General features: G+C 43.3%; 1 protein-coding gene across 2 annotated transcripts in view; it reads right to left on the minus strand.

Annotated features, from left to right (window-relative positions):
* frem2b (FRAS1 related extracellular matrix 2b) overlaps positions 1–5377 on the minus strand; it is a 48726-nt gene extending 43349 nt beyond the window's left edge. The window contains exon 1 of one of the 2 annotated variants that reach the window (XM_082503119.1): positions 107–5377. In XM_082503119.1, coding sequence (XP_082359245.1) covers positions 107–5117 — 5011 coding nt within the window. In that variant the 5' untranslated portion in view covers positions 5118–5377. The remainder of the gene's footprint in view (positions 1–106) is intronic. The other variant, XM_082503120.1, reaches the window with a different exon arrangement.
* Positions 5378–18049: the final 12672 nt, after the last annotated feature.

Raw genomic sequence — 18049 nt, forward strand, 5'->3', positions numbered from 1 at the left:
TGCTCCGAATATTTTGAAAAGTCTTCTACGTGAGTTTTACTGCAGGAGATTGCAAATCCATCAGAATGTCACAGGACTGAAAAGTTTTAAAGAGCAGCCTTCTTACCTTGCGTGAAGCTGTTGATAGTTGCATTTCCTCTGGCGTGGTTGATAAGGTAGCCATGTTTTGGGGCTACAGTAATCCTAAAGGTCACAGAGTCCTGAATGCTGTCTCTGTCCTCTGCTTTCAGGGTCTTACTAGTGATCACAAAGCCTAAGTGGCCTGTCTCCAAAACCCGCAGTGTTGGAGCACCTTTATTAACCAGAACCTGTGGTACACCATTATCCACGGAGAGGATGGTAATCTTCATCATTTGAGGTTTTCGGGTCTCAAATACAGTATCGGGAAAGACATAGAAGTCTGTGTGAGTGCCATCGGTGACAGTGAAGGAGAAACTGTCCTCTGTACTCTCTGTGCCATCGTGCCTGTAGCTGATCAAGTTCTCATTCAAGTCCTGCTTTGTGAATGAGGTGACAGGCCGGGTGTTGTTAAAGAGCAGGCGACCATGAACTGGAATCTGAGTGACTGTGAATTTCAAGAGACGGTCAACGGTGTCCCTGTCTTCAACTGTTAGCTCAAAAGGTGTGATGAGTTTGTTTTCTCCCTCAGTCACTGCCAGACTGTGTACCGTCAGTACAGGCTTTTTATTATCCACATCAGCGATGGAGATGCGGAAAGTGCGGAACACGGGATTATAGCCATCAGTCACTTCAAATTCAAAGCTATCCATTTTCACTTCGTCATCCGATGTGTGAATGTAGTAGATTTTGTTGCCAGCCAGCTGGAGCTGTGTAAAGGATGAGATGGGCATCCCAGGTGTGTCTGTGCACTCCAGGTGTCCTCTGACTGGTGCCCGGGTGATTGTGAAAACTAAGTGTTCATCTGGGCTGTTGAGGTCACTGGTACTGAGGAGGTCTGTTGTCAAAGTAACCCTGCCACCCTCTTTAAGAGATACACCTTTACTGACCACATCAGGGAAAACCATGTCTATGCTGCCGATTGTAACATAGAAGTATCTGTCAATCAAAGGGTTGATGCCATCAGTCACATCAAACTTGATGAGGTCTCGAATTCCCTCTTGTCCATTGTGGATGTACACAATCAGACCCTGATCCACCTCGCTTTGTGTAATATTCATTCCAACTGTGATATTTTGCAACGTCCCTGAAGGCGTCGCTCTTTGCAAATACCCTTGACTGGGTCCGTATCGAATTATATATGTTAGCGTGCTATCCTCAGAGTCCAGATCAGTAGCTTTTAAAACATCGCTGTTAATGACTTTCACATCACCTATCTCTATTTCAAGGCCATCATTGATTGCCATCCTTGGGGTTTCGTCGTCCACAGGGATAATCATAACAATGACTGTTTTCTCCACACTGAACTTTCCATCTGTAAGAACAATATCAAAGCTGTCCTCTGTGGTCTCTGAGTCATCATGCTCATACACGTAGCTGGAGGCCTCCCTGATCTGATCCAAGGTAAAGTTAGACACAGGGACGGTGCCAGTAGTGAGCTGATTGAGAATAAATCCATGCTTGGGGGGTTTGGTGATGATGAATGTCAGCTGATCAGAGGGGAGATCAGCATCAGCACCATTCAGAATGGGAGTGTCAATAACTATGTTCATGCCCTCCATAACCACAAACTCTCTCATGTAAATCTCTGGCTTTTCATCATTAGAGGGGATTATGGAGATGGGGAAAAAGTGCCTTTCAGAGAAATTGATGCCATCAGAGCATCTGAATGTAAACCTGTCTTCTACTGGCTCGACTCCTTTGTGAATGCTTTGAACATAATAAATGTGATTCTGTTTGATGTCCTTGATGGTGAAAGCACTAATAGCTGTTCCAGACCTGGATTTCTCTGAGCCTGGGGCTGGGGAAATATTTTCCACATACCCTGAAGTCGGCTGTACGATGATTGTACATAGAAGGTCATCGCTGGGGGTGTCGACATCATCTGCGCTTATGTGGAGAATCTGAATGGCATGCTTCTCTCCCTCAACAACAGTGAACTGCGGCCCCACAAAGACCTCTGGAGCCTGGCTGTCCAGAGGAAGAATGGTGACATGCACTCTGACACCTGTGATCTTATTTCCTCCGACAGTCCACTCATCAGACATGTCTGTCAAAGTGAGATTGAAAAAGTCCTCCTTTGTGCTTGAGCCTATCTCCCCACTTGTGTGAGCATAGACCACAAAGCCATTAATAATATCAGCTTGGGTGAATGTGCCCGATGAAACACCTCTAACCAGGATTTCACCCAATGACGGCGGGTCTTCAACTATGAAGGTTAATCTGAGGTCATCTGTGTCCTCATCTCTTCCTTGAATGACATTACTTGTGATTTCTGTTGCTCCATTTTCCAGTACATCTATGTAGGAGCCAATTGTGCCAGCAGGAAGACTTATAGTTGGAGCCTCATCATCAATTGGCTTCACATTGATCTTTATAGTAATTGGGACTATGTGCACCCCATCGCTGACATCTATTTGTATGGAATCTACTGTTGATTCATCTCCATTATGAATGTATGAAATTAGGCCATTTGTAATATCCTCTAGACTGAAAGCATTTCCTTTGGTCATATCAATGAATGTAAACTGGACCTGACCATGCAGTGGTGGCTGAGTTAAGGTGAAGGTTATCTTTTTCTTTTCCGTGTCTGTGTCAGAGGTGTCCAGCTCAGCACTCGTAAGGATATGTCTGCCACGCTCAAGCACAGTAAATCCAGAGTTCTTTATTTGAGGCGGCTTGTTGTCCACAGGCTTTAAAAATATAGTGAAAACCCCTTCTACAGTATTCCCAGAAACATCCTCAACAGTGTATCTAAACTGCAAAACATGAGTGGTAATTCCAAGCTCAAGATCAGGTGGTTTGTAAGCTATTTTGTGGTGATTGATTTGAGCCTGAGTGAAAGTTGTGACTTCGGTGTTTGGATTTTCAGTCAATACCAAAGCTCCGAGTACAACAGGGCTGTTCTCATCTGTGTCTGTCGGTGGCTGCACGATTGTATATTTGAGATCACGATCGTCTGAATCGAGGTCAGTGTAACGGAGGAATTTCTTTCGGAAGTAAGTAAGCTGATACTCATGCACAGTCATTTGCAGCGTCGCCCCAGGGTACAGTTCAGGTGGAAGGTCGTCAACAGGGAGAATTTTGATGTCAAATGAGCTTTGACCTGATTGATTTGGTGGGTCATTGTCATCTTGAACCGTAAACACAAACTGATCCATGACTGTGCTGGTACTGTGAGGTCCAATGTGCTTGTAAAACAGTTTACCATCAGTAATATCCTGCTGCAGCCATTCAGTCACTACTTTCTCATACATTTCGTCCTCTGTATTAAACTTCCAGGTTGATGGGTCTTCTGGGGCCTCAGACTGACGCAGCATCACCTGTCCCAGTGTGGAAAAAGGAGGCTCGATTGTGAATTTAATTGTGGAATCTTCTGAGTCGATGTCTGCTGCACTGAGCATAAGCGAGGTGATAGGCATCATTTGGTTTTTGAATAAAACCAAACCAGTGTTGGCATTTATAATGGGAGGCTCGTCATCTGTCGGCACAACAGTAATAGGAAACAGAAACTCCACCTCATTTGTGCCATCTGTCATTCTGAAAACAATATTATCACTGTACGTGTCACTGCCATCATGTTGATAAATTACTACACCAGCATCAAGGTCAGCTGGGGTGAAAAATTTCCTCCTGGAGCCAAGAACAGTCAATTCACCATGCCTCAGGCCATCAATAACAGTCATTTTGACTTTCTCTAAATTATCCTCATCACTGATTTCCAGATTCTGTGAACTGGACAGAGGCCTGGACTGACCCTCATACAGCAATTGTCCAGTATTCCTAGTAACCACAGGGGCCAGCGTGTTCATAGGCTTTACAACAATCATGAAAGCAAAAGGATCTGACACAGCTCCCTCTCCATCCACAACCTCAAACTCAATCTGGAAAATCCTCTCAGTGTCCGAATCCACAGCAGGGGGCTTGTAGGCAATTTTCAGCTCTTTGAGGTCTCCTTGGTAAAATGAGGTTATTGGCAAATTCCTATCATCAGTGCTTACTATGTAGCCTTCCTCAAAGGACAGGGGAGATGTAATATTGAAGATTAATTCATCAGGATTAGACTCGACATCCTCTGCAGCCAGCATATCCGTGGTTATTGCTGTCATTACAAACTGATCTACTTCCATCATCATCATGGCAACAAAGCTGGGTTTAGGAGGTATGTTGTCTTCACCCTCTTTGATTCTGACCAGAATCTGGAAAAATTCCTGCTTGAGCAAATTGCCTTCTTTATCATGTAATTCCACAACCATCGGAATGTAATCTCTGTTAGGTGACTTCAAAGCGAAAGTGTGCTGATAACGGGTGTTCATTTTAATAAACTCATCACAGTCCACCATTGTTCCGAGGCTCTCTTCATCCACAAGTTTTCCATACCTGGGCAGCACATTGCCACTGGAGAGGGAAGCTATTTTGCACTGATGCGCACTTCTATCATAGGTGAATTCTAAAATTTTCTTATCGATGGGATTACTTGTGCCGAGCAGTTTTTCAACAGTGAGCGGCATGTTTTTCGTCAGCACCTCCAGCTGTGTAAAAATAACCTCCACCTCCATCATAAAAGGTATTATAATTGTATCCGTTTGCGTGTCGTACCTGAGTTGTAACCTCACTCTATCCTTCGGGGGACTCCGAGAGCCAAAGTGAGAATACTTCACGTCATTGGGACCAAATTCACACGGAAACTTTTTCGGAGACAGGTGTCCAGGCCTTTGAGACAAAGGATCGTTGTCTAGGACTGTTATGCTGCATCTATCACCGGGCTGAACTTGGATAACCAAATCGTTGATGGGATCAATGAAGACTGATCTCCCGAAAGGCACGCGTATCCCATTATTGGCAACCAATATCGTGTCTTCTGACAGCTCAGCCCTCAAAGCGTATGATAATCCATAGCTGTCAAAAACCTGTGCAACCACATCACCTGTCAGAAGAACTGCGAGCAGAATCAGAGCGGCGCCAGTCCCGTGCAGATGCGGGTGAATAATCCAAGCCATTTGTAGAGTGGAACTGCAGAGGAAACACCTTCAACTTTGTGCATGCAACCTTGTAAACCGCGTACCTCGGTTAAAGTTGCAAGAGTACAAAATCGGAGTTGGATAATATCACGCACCTGTGAGCACTGAGGTGCACCATTCTCTCACAGTAGCTGTGCACTGATAGTCCAAACTTCATACTCCTGCCTAGCTGGAGTAAGGAGAGCCACGCCCTCCACTCAGCCAATTGGTCGATATCTCTCCTCCGGAACGCGTTAGCCAGGTTTTAAATGGACGTGGTTTGTGTCATTCTGGGTGGAAAAAGAATGTCGCGTCGGATAAACGCTCAGTTTCATTTAGTAAAAGAATGTGGTGCTATTTATGTATTAGACGTGACTTTGCGTATGTCCCCAGCAGAACTTGCAATAAGATATGTGAGCAAGTTACTTCGTTTAAACACGCCAAAAGCAGACTAGCGGTCTTTATTAAATATACATTCAAATATAGTTGAATTACTCCAAAATATCCACATTAATAAGGGAATGAGAAGTCCAGCTGTATCAATGTGAGTGCAGAAGAGCTTTGTCTCCCTCTCCTGGGTTGCGCTGGAGTGAATATGCTCTGCACGTCTTCATTACCCTCCAAACTCACATTTTTTAATACTCACTGTGTTTGTTTGTTTTTAATCCATTTCGGAAAATTTGGTCTATGATTATATTAATATCTCGTGCAATTTGCAATTTGCAGGATTAACTGTCTTAATGTTTTCTGTTTTATTTAAGAAGTCACTGTTTTTGTCACTAGAGATTCAAATTATGCCTTGAAGGCAGTCCTCAACTCTTTTTTTTTTTTTTAACCCTGCTCACAATCCACTCCTAATGGGATCAAAAGTTCTATTTATGCAAATCATGTGGGAACATTGTCCTGCTTCTTGCTAGGGCAATCTAATCGCAGAGGTCCTCCAGATGTCAGGTGCTTTCCCCAGCAGAGCACTTTCCTCTGACAAGCTGACAAGCCCAGTCATGAACCTCTCTCTGTACCACTTACCTGGAGAACCAGTGTTGATGAAAAGAACACCCACAAAGATACTGCACTACACAGCAGGGCAGGACAGAATGACTGAATTTTATTCCAAGTAGGGTTGATTTTGGTGCCATGAGCACTGCTGCACAGTCAGATAAGAATTACAAATCTGGTAGATTAAGAAATTTGTCTGGTAGAATCAGACATACGTCCAAAGGGGAGTGTATGGAAAAGAAAAAAAAAGAAAAATCTTGAACACGTGTGGTATTTTACTGTTCTCACATTCAATTAAAATGTCAGCAAGACAGATTTCTACAACACAGCCATGGTATTCATTGAGCCCACCTGCAGAAATAGCTGCTCATCTGTGTATATAGTATGTATACAGATACCTAAGATTCCCTGTAAATAGGCAGCAACTCTAGAGCTTTACAGTGCCTGGAAAAATCTGACTTCATTTGCGTTCCCTCTCTTTTGATCCCCTTTAGATGATTTTTCATTCCATCCACAAGCTTGTGGACGCACACATTGTGTCTGCACTTACCAATAGTTATGCATTAATGACACACAAACCATCTTGCAGCTGGCATGTGTTGAAATCAGTACACAGTAGCTGCCATAACAAACGTTGCACTTGAGTTGCACTGGACACTGTTGACAGGGTCCAATTATAAATCTAGCCCAGCAAACTGCAAGGCAAAGCTCCCAGTCCTTGACAGCTCCCAGTTACAAGAGAAAATGAAAAAGAAGATGAATAGGACTTTCTGACAGCAGCAATGGCAGAGAAGGTATTGGATCATATCCAAACCTTCAGGCTTATTTTGGGGAAGTTTGATGATATTCTGTCATATCACATTTATATCAAATTTATTGAAAATGACCAATCATTCTTAGTAGATAGAACTGTCAGTCCATGCAGCAACTGAAGACTGTAATCATGCTCCTGATGTGCAGAGGATTTATTGCTGGGTAGTAACACATGGCCCGGGACTGAGGTTTAAAAATTGCACTTCGGCTCAATTTCACATACCACTTGTGTTTATCGAAGTAGGAGCTGATTTCAGGTTGTTCAAGTTTTCACGCTGCTGACAGCTGACAACAAAAGTTTCCAGGCTCTTTGTTCGGGAGTTCGACTACTCTTTGTTTGTCGCTGTTAACACTCAAACCTTGGTTTACTTTGTTTCGAGACAACTTTGGTGACAGCTAACTACACTTTTACCAGCCGTCCAAAGACAGTGTCTATGTAGAACAAAAAGATACATATATTTACACTAGGTGGATCATATATCCAAAAATGCCATGTTTTTGCTTGTTGTTTACTGAAAACCTAGCTTCCAGTTTCCTCTCAGCTGGATGCCCTCCCAACAGGCTAAATACTGGAAGACTTGTATTCCCTCCTGTCAGAAACAACACTGTTATTTTAACCATTTTCACAGAGATATACATCATGTAAGGTGCCTTGAGCTCTGAGAAGTGACATCAAGTCAACCTGATACTTGGATAATGAGGCGCTGCAGGATGGACCATCTGTGCCTTCAGCCTGAGCTCAAATCTGGAGCCAAACAGACTCTTCACATTGTTTTGTTATGTGTGTATTCTGTCATTATTAACATTAACCACTATGTCTGGCATTAACATCATTTGAGATTTATACCCTTTAAATGTGGGTGGAATGCAACTGTTAAAAAAGCAATATTGTAATTAATAGACCACACAATGCATTAATTAAATCGAAATTAATTAAGCCGCTTCCCTTTCTCCCTTGTGCTCTTGATAAACGTCTCTTTTGGCACTACTGTGTTTGCTTCAGAGTTCATAAGTGACTCTGTTCCAACAATTGCCTTGACTTATCAGGACTATTTTTGCTGGTGGTCATTCCCTAGAGACAATGCAACCCTGGACTCAGTGATCTCATTAGGGCTATTTTAGCTCATCATTTCTCTGTAACACTGAGTTGAACCTCTAAGCTGAAAAGATGCCAGCTTCTCTGCCCTTCCCTATAAAAGTAAATAGTATAACCCACAAAAGCACGATGCACAGCCTACCAGCAGCCAAATCCATCTTCTCTCATTTATTTTACTCTTGGGATACTAAAGAACAAAAAGGCAGCTGATCTAGTGAAGTGTAATCATATTCTTTATTTGCACTCCCAAATCCCCAGGTGTCTGTGAACCCATGAATTAAGACTATAAAATATGGCCCTAGCACACATACTGCTTGCAAAACAAGTCAAGTATATTTATGGCATTCTTTTAAATAAATAGCTACAATGCAAAGTACTTTGCAAAAATCCAGGGATAATCAACAGATAGAACCAATTTTATGAACTGAGACATAATTTTATGTGCATGTGGAGCTACCTTCGTGTGTATAAAATATAGGTTGGCCACATTATGTTGACTTCCACTTAAATCAGGAAAACTGCAGACTATAGCATTTTAGCCTTAGCAGGTTGGATACATGGGTGGAAAAGTGGTGCCAGTGTGACTGATGTATTTGTAGAAGAACGTCATTCTCCACCGATTTCAGAATGAAGTTTGTTGAGCAATAAAACAATTCAGAAAATTAAAGAATTATGAATGAGATCATCATTTATTAATTGTGTAATGAAAAAACAGACTTTAAATTTTCTTTTAGTCAATAGCAGTGTTTATATTTTGTCTTTTTTAAAATTATAGCTATTCGTGGATGTTGATTTTTAATGAAACATGGTATTTCAGGTGACTTCAGAAAAAAATTGCATAAAAGTTGAAATTTAAGTTGAAGATGTTTGCAAATGAGGCAAATCAAGAAAGAAAAATTGTACTTTTTATTAATGATCATAACCAGGTTTGTCTATGGGGCAGGAAAAAAAATCTAGTTCAGCAATGCAGTTGGTTCATTAACCAGTAATATGTCAAAAAATGTGCAAAAAATCATGCAAAGAACCTGGAATAAGGAATAAGGGATAGTGGCTGAAAAATATATGCATGAGAAAAATAAGAAATGGGAAAAGGAATGAATAAAACAATCAGATGAATCACGAAAAAAAACGGGTATAGTATTGTTAGTGGTCATGTTAGGATAAGTGTAAATGACAATATGTATGCAGTGTGGTGTGGGGAATCCTTGGCCTATGGAAAAGTCTGATGGCATGTGGCCCAGTGGAAAATGTCTGGTCTGGAACATGTGAACCAACAGAGTAAAAGAAACAGAGCTTGGATTAATAATAAAATGTCTGATCTGAGTTCACAAGTCTCCAATCTACAATAAAACCATTTCCTCTATGTGCTGCTAATTGTTTGATGTAGTTGCCCTCTTGTAAGTAACCATTTTATAATGAGATTTTAATCAAGTGTGATGTGTAACTCTGTGTTACAAATCCTCCACAGTGCAACAATGCTAAAGCAATTGAGGGGCACCAGGTTACTGTCAAAACTGCCTTCATTATGGCTTGGCTCGATATAGTGCCAGTTAAGGACACAAGCACATTTACCCATTCATCTGTAACTGAAAACTGTGTGCAGTCTTTTATGTGTTATTAAAACTCAAAATTATGGGCTTCCTGTAGAGATGTGGTCGCCTACAGGTCAAAGGTTACATCAGTTAATCGGATTGCTGCCGGATACCCCACAGGCCTTCCTACTCTTGATGAGTTTTCAAGCTACGAGGCACTTAACATTTATGCCCACCGTGTGGGCTGAACTCGTTTATGCTGCACAAGAAGAAAGAGAAATGAGATTTCAGCTGGTGAGAGTCACTGCGTGACTTCTGCACATCATTTTGTCATGAGCGGAAAAAGTTGAGCAGAGTAATCGGTGTGGGAAATTACAAATTTTAGTTCATGATCTTCTGCACTGATTTTATTTTATTTTTTTAAGTGCCAGATCTTTTTTAAAGTGGACCAAACACTTCATTTTAGGCAGTCTTTTAAGGTTGTTAAACTTTTCAGTTTCCACTTTATGATGAGCTAAATGTGTTTTCCCTCTCGTCTCTGTTTGATCTAAGTTGGGGACTAAATCGGCGATACCATCAGGACGAAACAGAGAGCAATCACTAGATGCTCGTGAAAAAGCTGCATACACAGCACATGTGGAGATAATAACAATTTAACTCTGTCTGCATTCCAATGTTGTGATTGTTGTGATATGATCCAGATTAATCTATTTTAGAAACCGAACTAAGCACATTTTTGTTTTATTTACTCTGACATAATGACATTTACTGCCTTAGAGTGAGAGCACATATGTAGATGCCTATTGTTCCAATATGCTGGGGAATGTCTCAAATATTTCTAAGTCCCCCTGCCAAGCTGTAATTGACTTAATCTTTCCATTAGCCCCTAGTTGCCAAAGCCAGCTGTCATCTGTTAAAGTTAACTGCTGTAACAAGGTGCTTTTCATGCTTTCTGGTAGATGTGAAGACTCAAGGGGGATTTTTAACCCCCTGACCGCCGGCACAGCACACAAACACACATACTCATGCATACCTCCTCATGCGTACCTGTATGTTCCCTGCTGACAGCTCTTATAAGCAGCAGCACACAAACTGACAAATTCTTCATTTTTTTCAGGTTATGGGGCACCGCTGATCTCATTGAGCTTGTTAATACTCCTGTAGACAGAAATAAACAGAACCTTTAACCTACACGCATCATCACTTCTCCACAGGTAGCAAACAGAGATAACAAGTCCCTGCAGCTTGCTAGGAGACAAAACCACATATGTAGAATGAGAGAAAGCAGAACTGTTTCTTATATTTCCTTAAATTATTTGAACATGCAAAATTAGCTTACAAAATATAAATTATTACAAAGTTGAATATATATATATGCGTGAATACATGTCTATTTACTTCACTGCCACTACCAGAAGATGGCAACATCACATTATACAGTAAAGCGTACAGTATTGCATCAGAAATATATTATTGTGTGACAGCATGATACAGTGTTAAGAAACACAGACAAAAAAGTCTTATTCTAGTGCAGAACTGATACAAAAATGTAGTTTATTTTTAAGTCTTGATGAATTAAAATTAAGCTGAACAAGGCAATTACAACTTACTATGTTTTACAGCACAATTTCATCCACGTGCATACAGTGAAAACGTACATGCATGGATCTTTCAATAATTAGATGGGAACCGTGCTACAATGAAATTTTCAGACGTGTTCGTTTTGGTTCAGCTTGTCAGTCACGCTATTTTCCATAGTTGTGTTTTCTCACTACTGAAAGACTGCCGGGCTTAATTAGTTCAAGATCTCAACAAATGACTTTGAACTTCTATTGCTAGCTTGACTATTGCATCAGTGTTCAATTTTAGAAGCAGGGTCAGAACCTGGCCAATACATACCACATCTAATTGACAGAAGCTGGACTGCAATGCCAAATGAGTTCTACACCCACAGGCACAGCAAATGCCCTGAGGTCCTGTTAAAAGTGAGCATATATAACGCACAATAATGGGAAACGGTGTATACTTTGTTTATTTCAGTTTTTCTTTTATTTAATCATTTATTTTTGTTCTTATTTAATTCAGTCATGACTTTTAAACAGACTGAGGAAACGTCCACCAAATAGTGACTGACTAATGTGAGGTAGAAGGAGGGCTTATATATGTCTGGTCTTCTGTACCAGGCAAAGTTCAGTCAGTTTATCAAGTAATGACTAAATAGAAGCAGGGTCAAAACCTGGTCATACAGTAGCTTTCTCATTAAAGCAACCAACAACAAAATCAACAACTGTAACCCTTAAAACAGATACAAAAAATCTATTGATATATTGTTAATACATTTGTCTTGAATGATGAAAGCACAATTTATCATAGTGGTACAATTTCACAGTGATACAGCAATGTGTGTATCAATATTCCTGACATACTTAATACAATCTCATAACTTTAGAAATATCTGCTGATGGCTGGTGCACCAGAAACCTGATCAAAAGTTTACTACTGAGACCTTTTTTTGTAAGTGCACGGCAGTTCTTGTTATTAATTATGTGCAGATTAAACACATAAATCCCAGGTGCTGGCACAGAAAATAAGAGTCATTGCATACTTGAGAAAAGTGAAAATAGTAATCAACAAGCCGAACTGGGTCGCAGGAGTCTGAGGGGAACAACAAACATCATTAACAAACGTTTGACCTAGAATTTCTAACTCTCATTGAACGTTCTCCTCTTAAGGAAGTTCCTTAAGTTAAGGAAGTCTTAAGGAAGCCTTTCTGTAATTCACTGGTTGGAAACTGTCTTAAAATGATCTTGTAAGTAAATTCAGTGCTTAACAATTTGACCACAAGTCAGTGAAAGGCTTACATCAGATTTACCCTAAATTGCAATTTTAGTAATTACCAAAATCATTTTTTATATTTCTGTTATGCTTAATCCATCAGTATCCACAAGCACTTTCATCAAAATGATTAAAGAGCTTGCTAATGATATTTTCAATGAATTTCAATGAACTTTCAAATTCACTGCTTTACAAAAGCAAATACAAAACAGTAAAGCACATTAAGATTTTGTAAAAACTACCAAGTGAAACTTATTTACTTGCATTCCTGAACAAATAAATTAGTCAAATACATTTGGCAGATTTCTAAAATATTTGTGTTTTCTTGTTTTAATGACAAGTGGTCTAATACATTTGTTGGACACTGTATATACATATGAATAAAAATAAAAAACTGTAGTAGCCTGGTAGCCTGGTGGCGTAAAAAAAAGAAAGAAAGAAAGAAAGAAAGAAAGAAAGAAAGAAAGAAAGAAAGAAAGAAAGAAAGAAAAACATTATTTAAGAGGTCACTAGGATTTCTTAAGAGAAGGCAACATCCCTCTGCCCTCTAGTGGCAAATGCATTAAGTGACTTGGTGAGGGTTGTTTAACTCTAAATCACAATTTCTATCCAGTAAAATCCCACATAATTAAAGGGTGTGGCTTATAAATTTAAAAGAATGTACATCTGGGCACCAGGTGAGCAGGCGCCTATATGCCTAAGTGCAGCCCAGGTTTGAGTCTGTGACCTGCTGCATATCTTCCTCTGTTCTCTCGCCCCCTTTTCCTGTCTACTCATGTTTGACTATCAAATAAAAGCAAAATGTCCTAAAATAAATCTAAAAAGATGTGGGCCCATTTCACTTATGTGCTTGCAAACACTGCCAAGAAGAACATTCATAGGCTTCCGTTTTGTTTAGCGTTAGTGATAAAAGAAATTGGGATAATAGTTTCCAATACCAAGCTTTACATTTTTATGATGTTGATAGTTTTTTCTTTGAATATGGTATTGGGCTCATGTCTCTTAAACGTCTCTGATTATGAGCTTGCCCTCAAAACCAGGTGTCCAGGTCTGTGACTTTATCAAGCTTTTTGAAAAGCTCCCAGCTTAAAGCAGGATTGGACAGGACAGAGATCAGACCTCTCCACCAGAGAAGCCAATGAACTTAGCGAGCAGAAATATTAGGGGAACACGGTGACAATGTACTTATTTGGCAAATATGGTGCCTTGAAAATGCATTTCTTAGCTTCTGATTTCTTAGTTGTTTTTTTTTGCAATTTGTTCATCAAACAAATTTTGATATTAGATTAAGCCAACCAAGTAAATACAAAATGCTGTTTTTAAATAATTATGTCATTTATTAAGGGGGGGAGAAGCTATCTAAACCTGTCTGGCTCTTTGTAAAAAGGTGATTGCTGCCTTTGTTAAATGATGATTTGATTAACAACTTGGAAAGCTGAATTCAATCTCACAAGCCACACCCAGCACTGATTACTGCCAGACTTGTTGAATCAAGAAATCACTTAAATAGAACCCCTCTGAAGTGAAGCAGGATGAAAGAGCTCAAAAAGCAGCACATTACGCCACAATCGAAAGACACAGCTGAGAAACAAAGTAAGGGACATTTTTCAGTATAGCAAATGTGACAAAGCCATTTCTAAGACTTTGGGACTCCAGCAAAACATGGTTACCCCCCTTATCTACAAGACTTGGAACGGTGGTGAACCTTCCCAGGAATGGCTGGCCTACCAGAATTACTTCAAAAGAACACTGACAACCCATCCATGAAGTAGGAGTAGGAAATATGAGTAGGAAATCACAAGAACCCACTTGCCTCAGTTAAAGTCAATGTTCATGATTCAACAGTAAGAAAAAAAAACCTGGAGAAAAATGAGATTCACGGGAGAGTTCCAGGGCAAAAACAACTGCTGACCAAAAAGAACACAAAGGCTAATCTCACATTTGGCAAAAAACATCTTAACGGTTGCCAAAACCTCTGGGAAAATAATGTGTGGACTGAGTTTGGAAGGTTTGAGTCCTATTACGTCTAGCATAAAACTAACGCAGCATTTCATGAAAAGAAAACCACACCCACAATCATACATGATAGTGGTAGTGTACAGGGAGTGCAGAATTATTAGGCAAATGAGTATTTTGTCCACATCATCCTCTTCATGCATGTTGTCTTACTCCAAGCTGTATAGGCTCGAAAGCCTACTACCAATTAAGCATATTAGGTGATGTGCATCTCTGTAATGAGAAGGGGTGTGGTCTAATGACATCAACACCCTATATCAGGTGTGCATAATTATTAGGCAACGTCCTTTCCTTTGGCAAAATGGGTCAAAAGAAGGACTTGACAGGCTCAGAAAAGTCAAAAATAGTGAGATATCTTGCAGAGGGATGCAGCAGTCTCAAAATTGCAAAGCTTCTGAAGCGTGATCATCGAACAATCAAGCGTTTCATTCAAAATAGTCAACAGGGTCGCAAGAAGCGTGCGGAAAAACCAAGGTGCAAAATAACTGCCCATGAACTGAGAAAAGTCAAGCGTGCAGCTGCCAAGATGCCACTTGCCACCAGTTTGGCCATATTTCAGAGCTGCAACATCACTGGAGTGCCCAAAAGCACAAGGTGTGCAATACTCAGAGACATGGCCAAGGTAAGAAAGGCTGAAAGACGACCACCACTGAACAAGACACACAAGCTGAAACGTCAAGACTGGGCCAAGAAATATCTCAAGACTGGTTTTTCTAAGGTTTTATGGACTGATGAAATGAGAGTGAGTCTTGATGGGCCAGATGGATGGGCCCGTGGCTGGATTGGTAAAGGGCAGAGAGCTCCAGTCCGACTCAGACGCCAGCAAGGTGGAGGTGGAGTACTGGTTTGGGCTGGTATCATCAAAGATGAGCTTGTGGGGCCTTTTCGGGTTGAGGATGGAGTCAAGCTCAACTCCCAGTCCTACTGCCAGTTTCTGGAAGACACCTTCTTCAAGCAGTGGTACAGGAAGAAGTCTGCATCCTTCAAGAAAAACATGATTTTCATGCAGGACAATGCTCCATCCATCCCCTCCTTGAATCGCTACCTTATCATGGTGGAGGGGTTTGTGTGTCACAGGGATCCCAGGGGCTATGTTGTCTGGGGGCTTTTGCCCCCTGGTAGGGTCTCCCATGGCAAATTGGCCCTGGGTGAGGGACCAGACAAAGAGCGATTCATAAGACCCTTATGAAAAGGACACCGAGGGAACAGTTTACCCTGCCCGGGATAGGGTTACCGGGGCCCCGCCCTGGAGCCAGGCCCGGGGAGGGTGCCCGAGGGCGAGCGTCTGGTGGCCGGGCCTTAGTCCATGGGGCCCGCCGGGCACAGCCCGAAGAGGAGACTTGGGCCCATCCTCCCGCAGGCCCACCACCCGCAGGAGGCGCCATAGGGGTCGGGTGCATTGTGTGTCGGGTGGCGGCCAGGAGCGGAGGCCCTGGCGGACTGACCCCCGGCTGCCAAGACTGGCAATAGGGACATGGAATGTCACCTCTCTGGTGGGGAAGGAGCCTGAGTTAGTGCGTGAGGTTGAGAGGTACCGGCTAGATATAGTCGGGCTCACCTCTACACATGGCTTGGGCTCTGGAACCAGTCTCCTGGAGAGGGGCTGGACTCTGTCTCAGTCTGGAGTTGCCCCTGGTGAGAGGCGGCGGGCTGGGGTGGGTATCCTAATATCCCCTCGGCTTGCTGCCGGTACGTTGGGGTTTTTCCCGGTGGACGAGAGGGTTTGTTCCCTGCGCCTTAGGGTCGGGGAACGAGTCCTGTCATCTGCGCTTATGCGCCGAGTGGCAGTTCAGAGTACCCAGCCTTCTTAGAGTCCCTGGGGGGGGTGCTGGAGGGTGCTCCACCTGGAGACTCTGTTGTCCTGCTGGGAGACTTCAATGCTCACGTGGGTAACGACAGCGAGACCTGGAGGGGCGTGATTGGGAGGAACGGCCTCCCTGATCTGAACCCAAGCGGTGCTCTGTTATTGGACTTCTGTGCTAATCACAGTTTGGCCATAACGAACACCCTGTTCGAACATAAGAGTGTCCATAAGTGCACGTGGCACCAGGACGCTCTAGGCCGTAGGTCGATGATCGATTTTGTAATCGTATCAGCAGACCTGCGACCATATGTTCTGGACACTCGGGTAAAGAGAGGGGCTGAGCTGTCAACTGATCACCACCTGGTGGTGAGTTGGATCAGGTGGCGGGGGAGGACGCTGGACAGACCTGGTGCACCTAAACGCGTAGTGAGGGTGTGCTGGGAACGTCTAGCAGAGGCCCCAGTCCGCGAGATCTTCAACGCACACCTCCGGCAGAGCTTCAACAGCATTCCGAGGGAGACTGGGGACATTGAGTCCGAATGGACCATTTTCAGCGTCTCCATTGCCGATGCTGCTGCATTGAGCTGCGGCCGCAAGGTGGTTGGTGCCTGCCGTGGTGGTAATCCCCGAACCAAATGGTGGACACCAGAGGTGAAGGGAGCCACCAGGCTGAAGAAGGAGTCCTATCGGGCTTGGTTAGCCTGTGGGACTCCGGAGGCAGCCGACAGGTATCGACAGGCCAAGCGGAATGCGGCTCGGGCAGTGGCTGAAGCAAAAACTCGGGTGTGGGAGGAGTTCGGAGAGGCCATGGAAAAAGACTTTCGGACTGCCTCGAAGAGATTCTGGCAAACCGTCAGACGTCTCAGGAGGGGAAAGCGGTGCTCTACCTGCACTGTGTATAGTGCTGGCGGAGCGCTGCTGACGTCGACTGAGAAAATTGTCAGGCGGTGGAAGGAATACTTCGAGGACCTCCTTAATCCCACTGACACGTCTTCCGAGGAGGAAGCAGAGTCTGGGGATGAGGGGAATGACCCGCCAATTTCCGGGGGCGAGGTCACTGAGGCAGTTAAACAACTCCTTGGTGGCAGAGCCCCTGGTGTTGATGAGGTCTGCCCCGAGTTCCTGAAGGCTCTGGACGTTGTAGGGCTGTCCTGGTTGACACGCCTCTGCAATGTTGCGTGGAGATCAGGGGCAGTACCTGTGGACTGGCAGACCGGGGTGGTGGTCCCCATCTTTAAGAAAGGGGACCGGAGGGTGTGTTCCAACTACAGGGGGATCACACTCCTCAGCCTCCCTGGGAAAGTCTATGCCAGGGTGCTGGAAAGGAGAGTTCGTCCGTTAGTCGAACCTCGGATACAGGAGGAACAATGCGGTTTTCGTCCTGGTCGCGGAACACTGGACCAGCTCTTTATCCTCTCCAGGATACTTGAGGGTGCATGGGAGTTTGCCCAACCAGTCTACATGTGTTTTGTGGACTTGGAGAAGGCATTCGACCGTGTCCCTCGGGGTGTCCTGTGGGAGGTGTTCAGGGCATGTCCCACCGGGAGGAGGCCCCAGGGCAGACCCAGGACACGCTGGAGAGATTATATCTCTCGGCTGGCCTGGGAACGCCTTGGTATTCCCCCGGATAAGCTGGAGGAGGTGGCTGGGGAGAGGGAGGTCTGGGCCTCTTTGCTTAGGCTGCTGCCCCCGCGACCCGGCCCCGGACAAAGCGGATGAAGATGGATGGATGGATGGATGGACAATGCTCCATCACACGCGTCCAAGTACTCCACAGCGTGGCTGGCAAGAAAGGGTATAAAAGAAGAAAAACTAATGACATGGCCTCCTTGTTCACCTG

Source organism: Aulonocara stuartgranti (assembly GCF_965226115.1).
Source record: "Aulonocara stuartgranti genome assembly, chromosome: 14".
NCBI classification, from domain to species: domain Eukaryota; kingdom Metazoa; phylum Chordata; class Actinopteri; order Cichliformes; family Cichlidae; genus Aulonocara; species Aulonocara stuartgranti.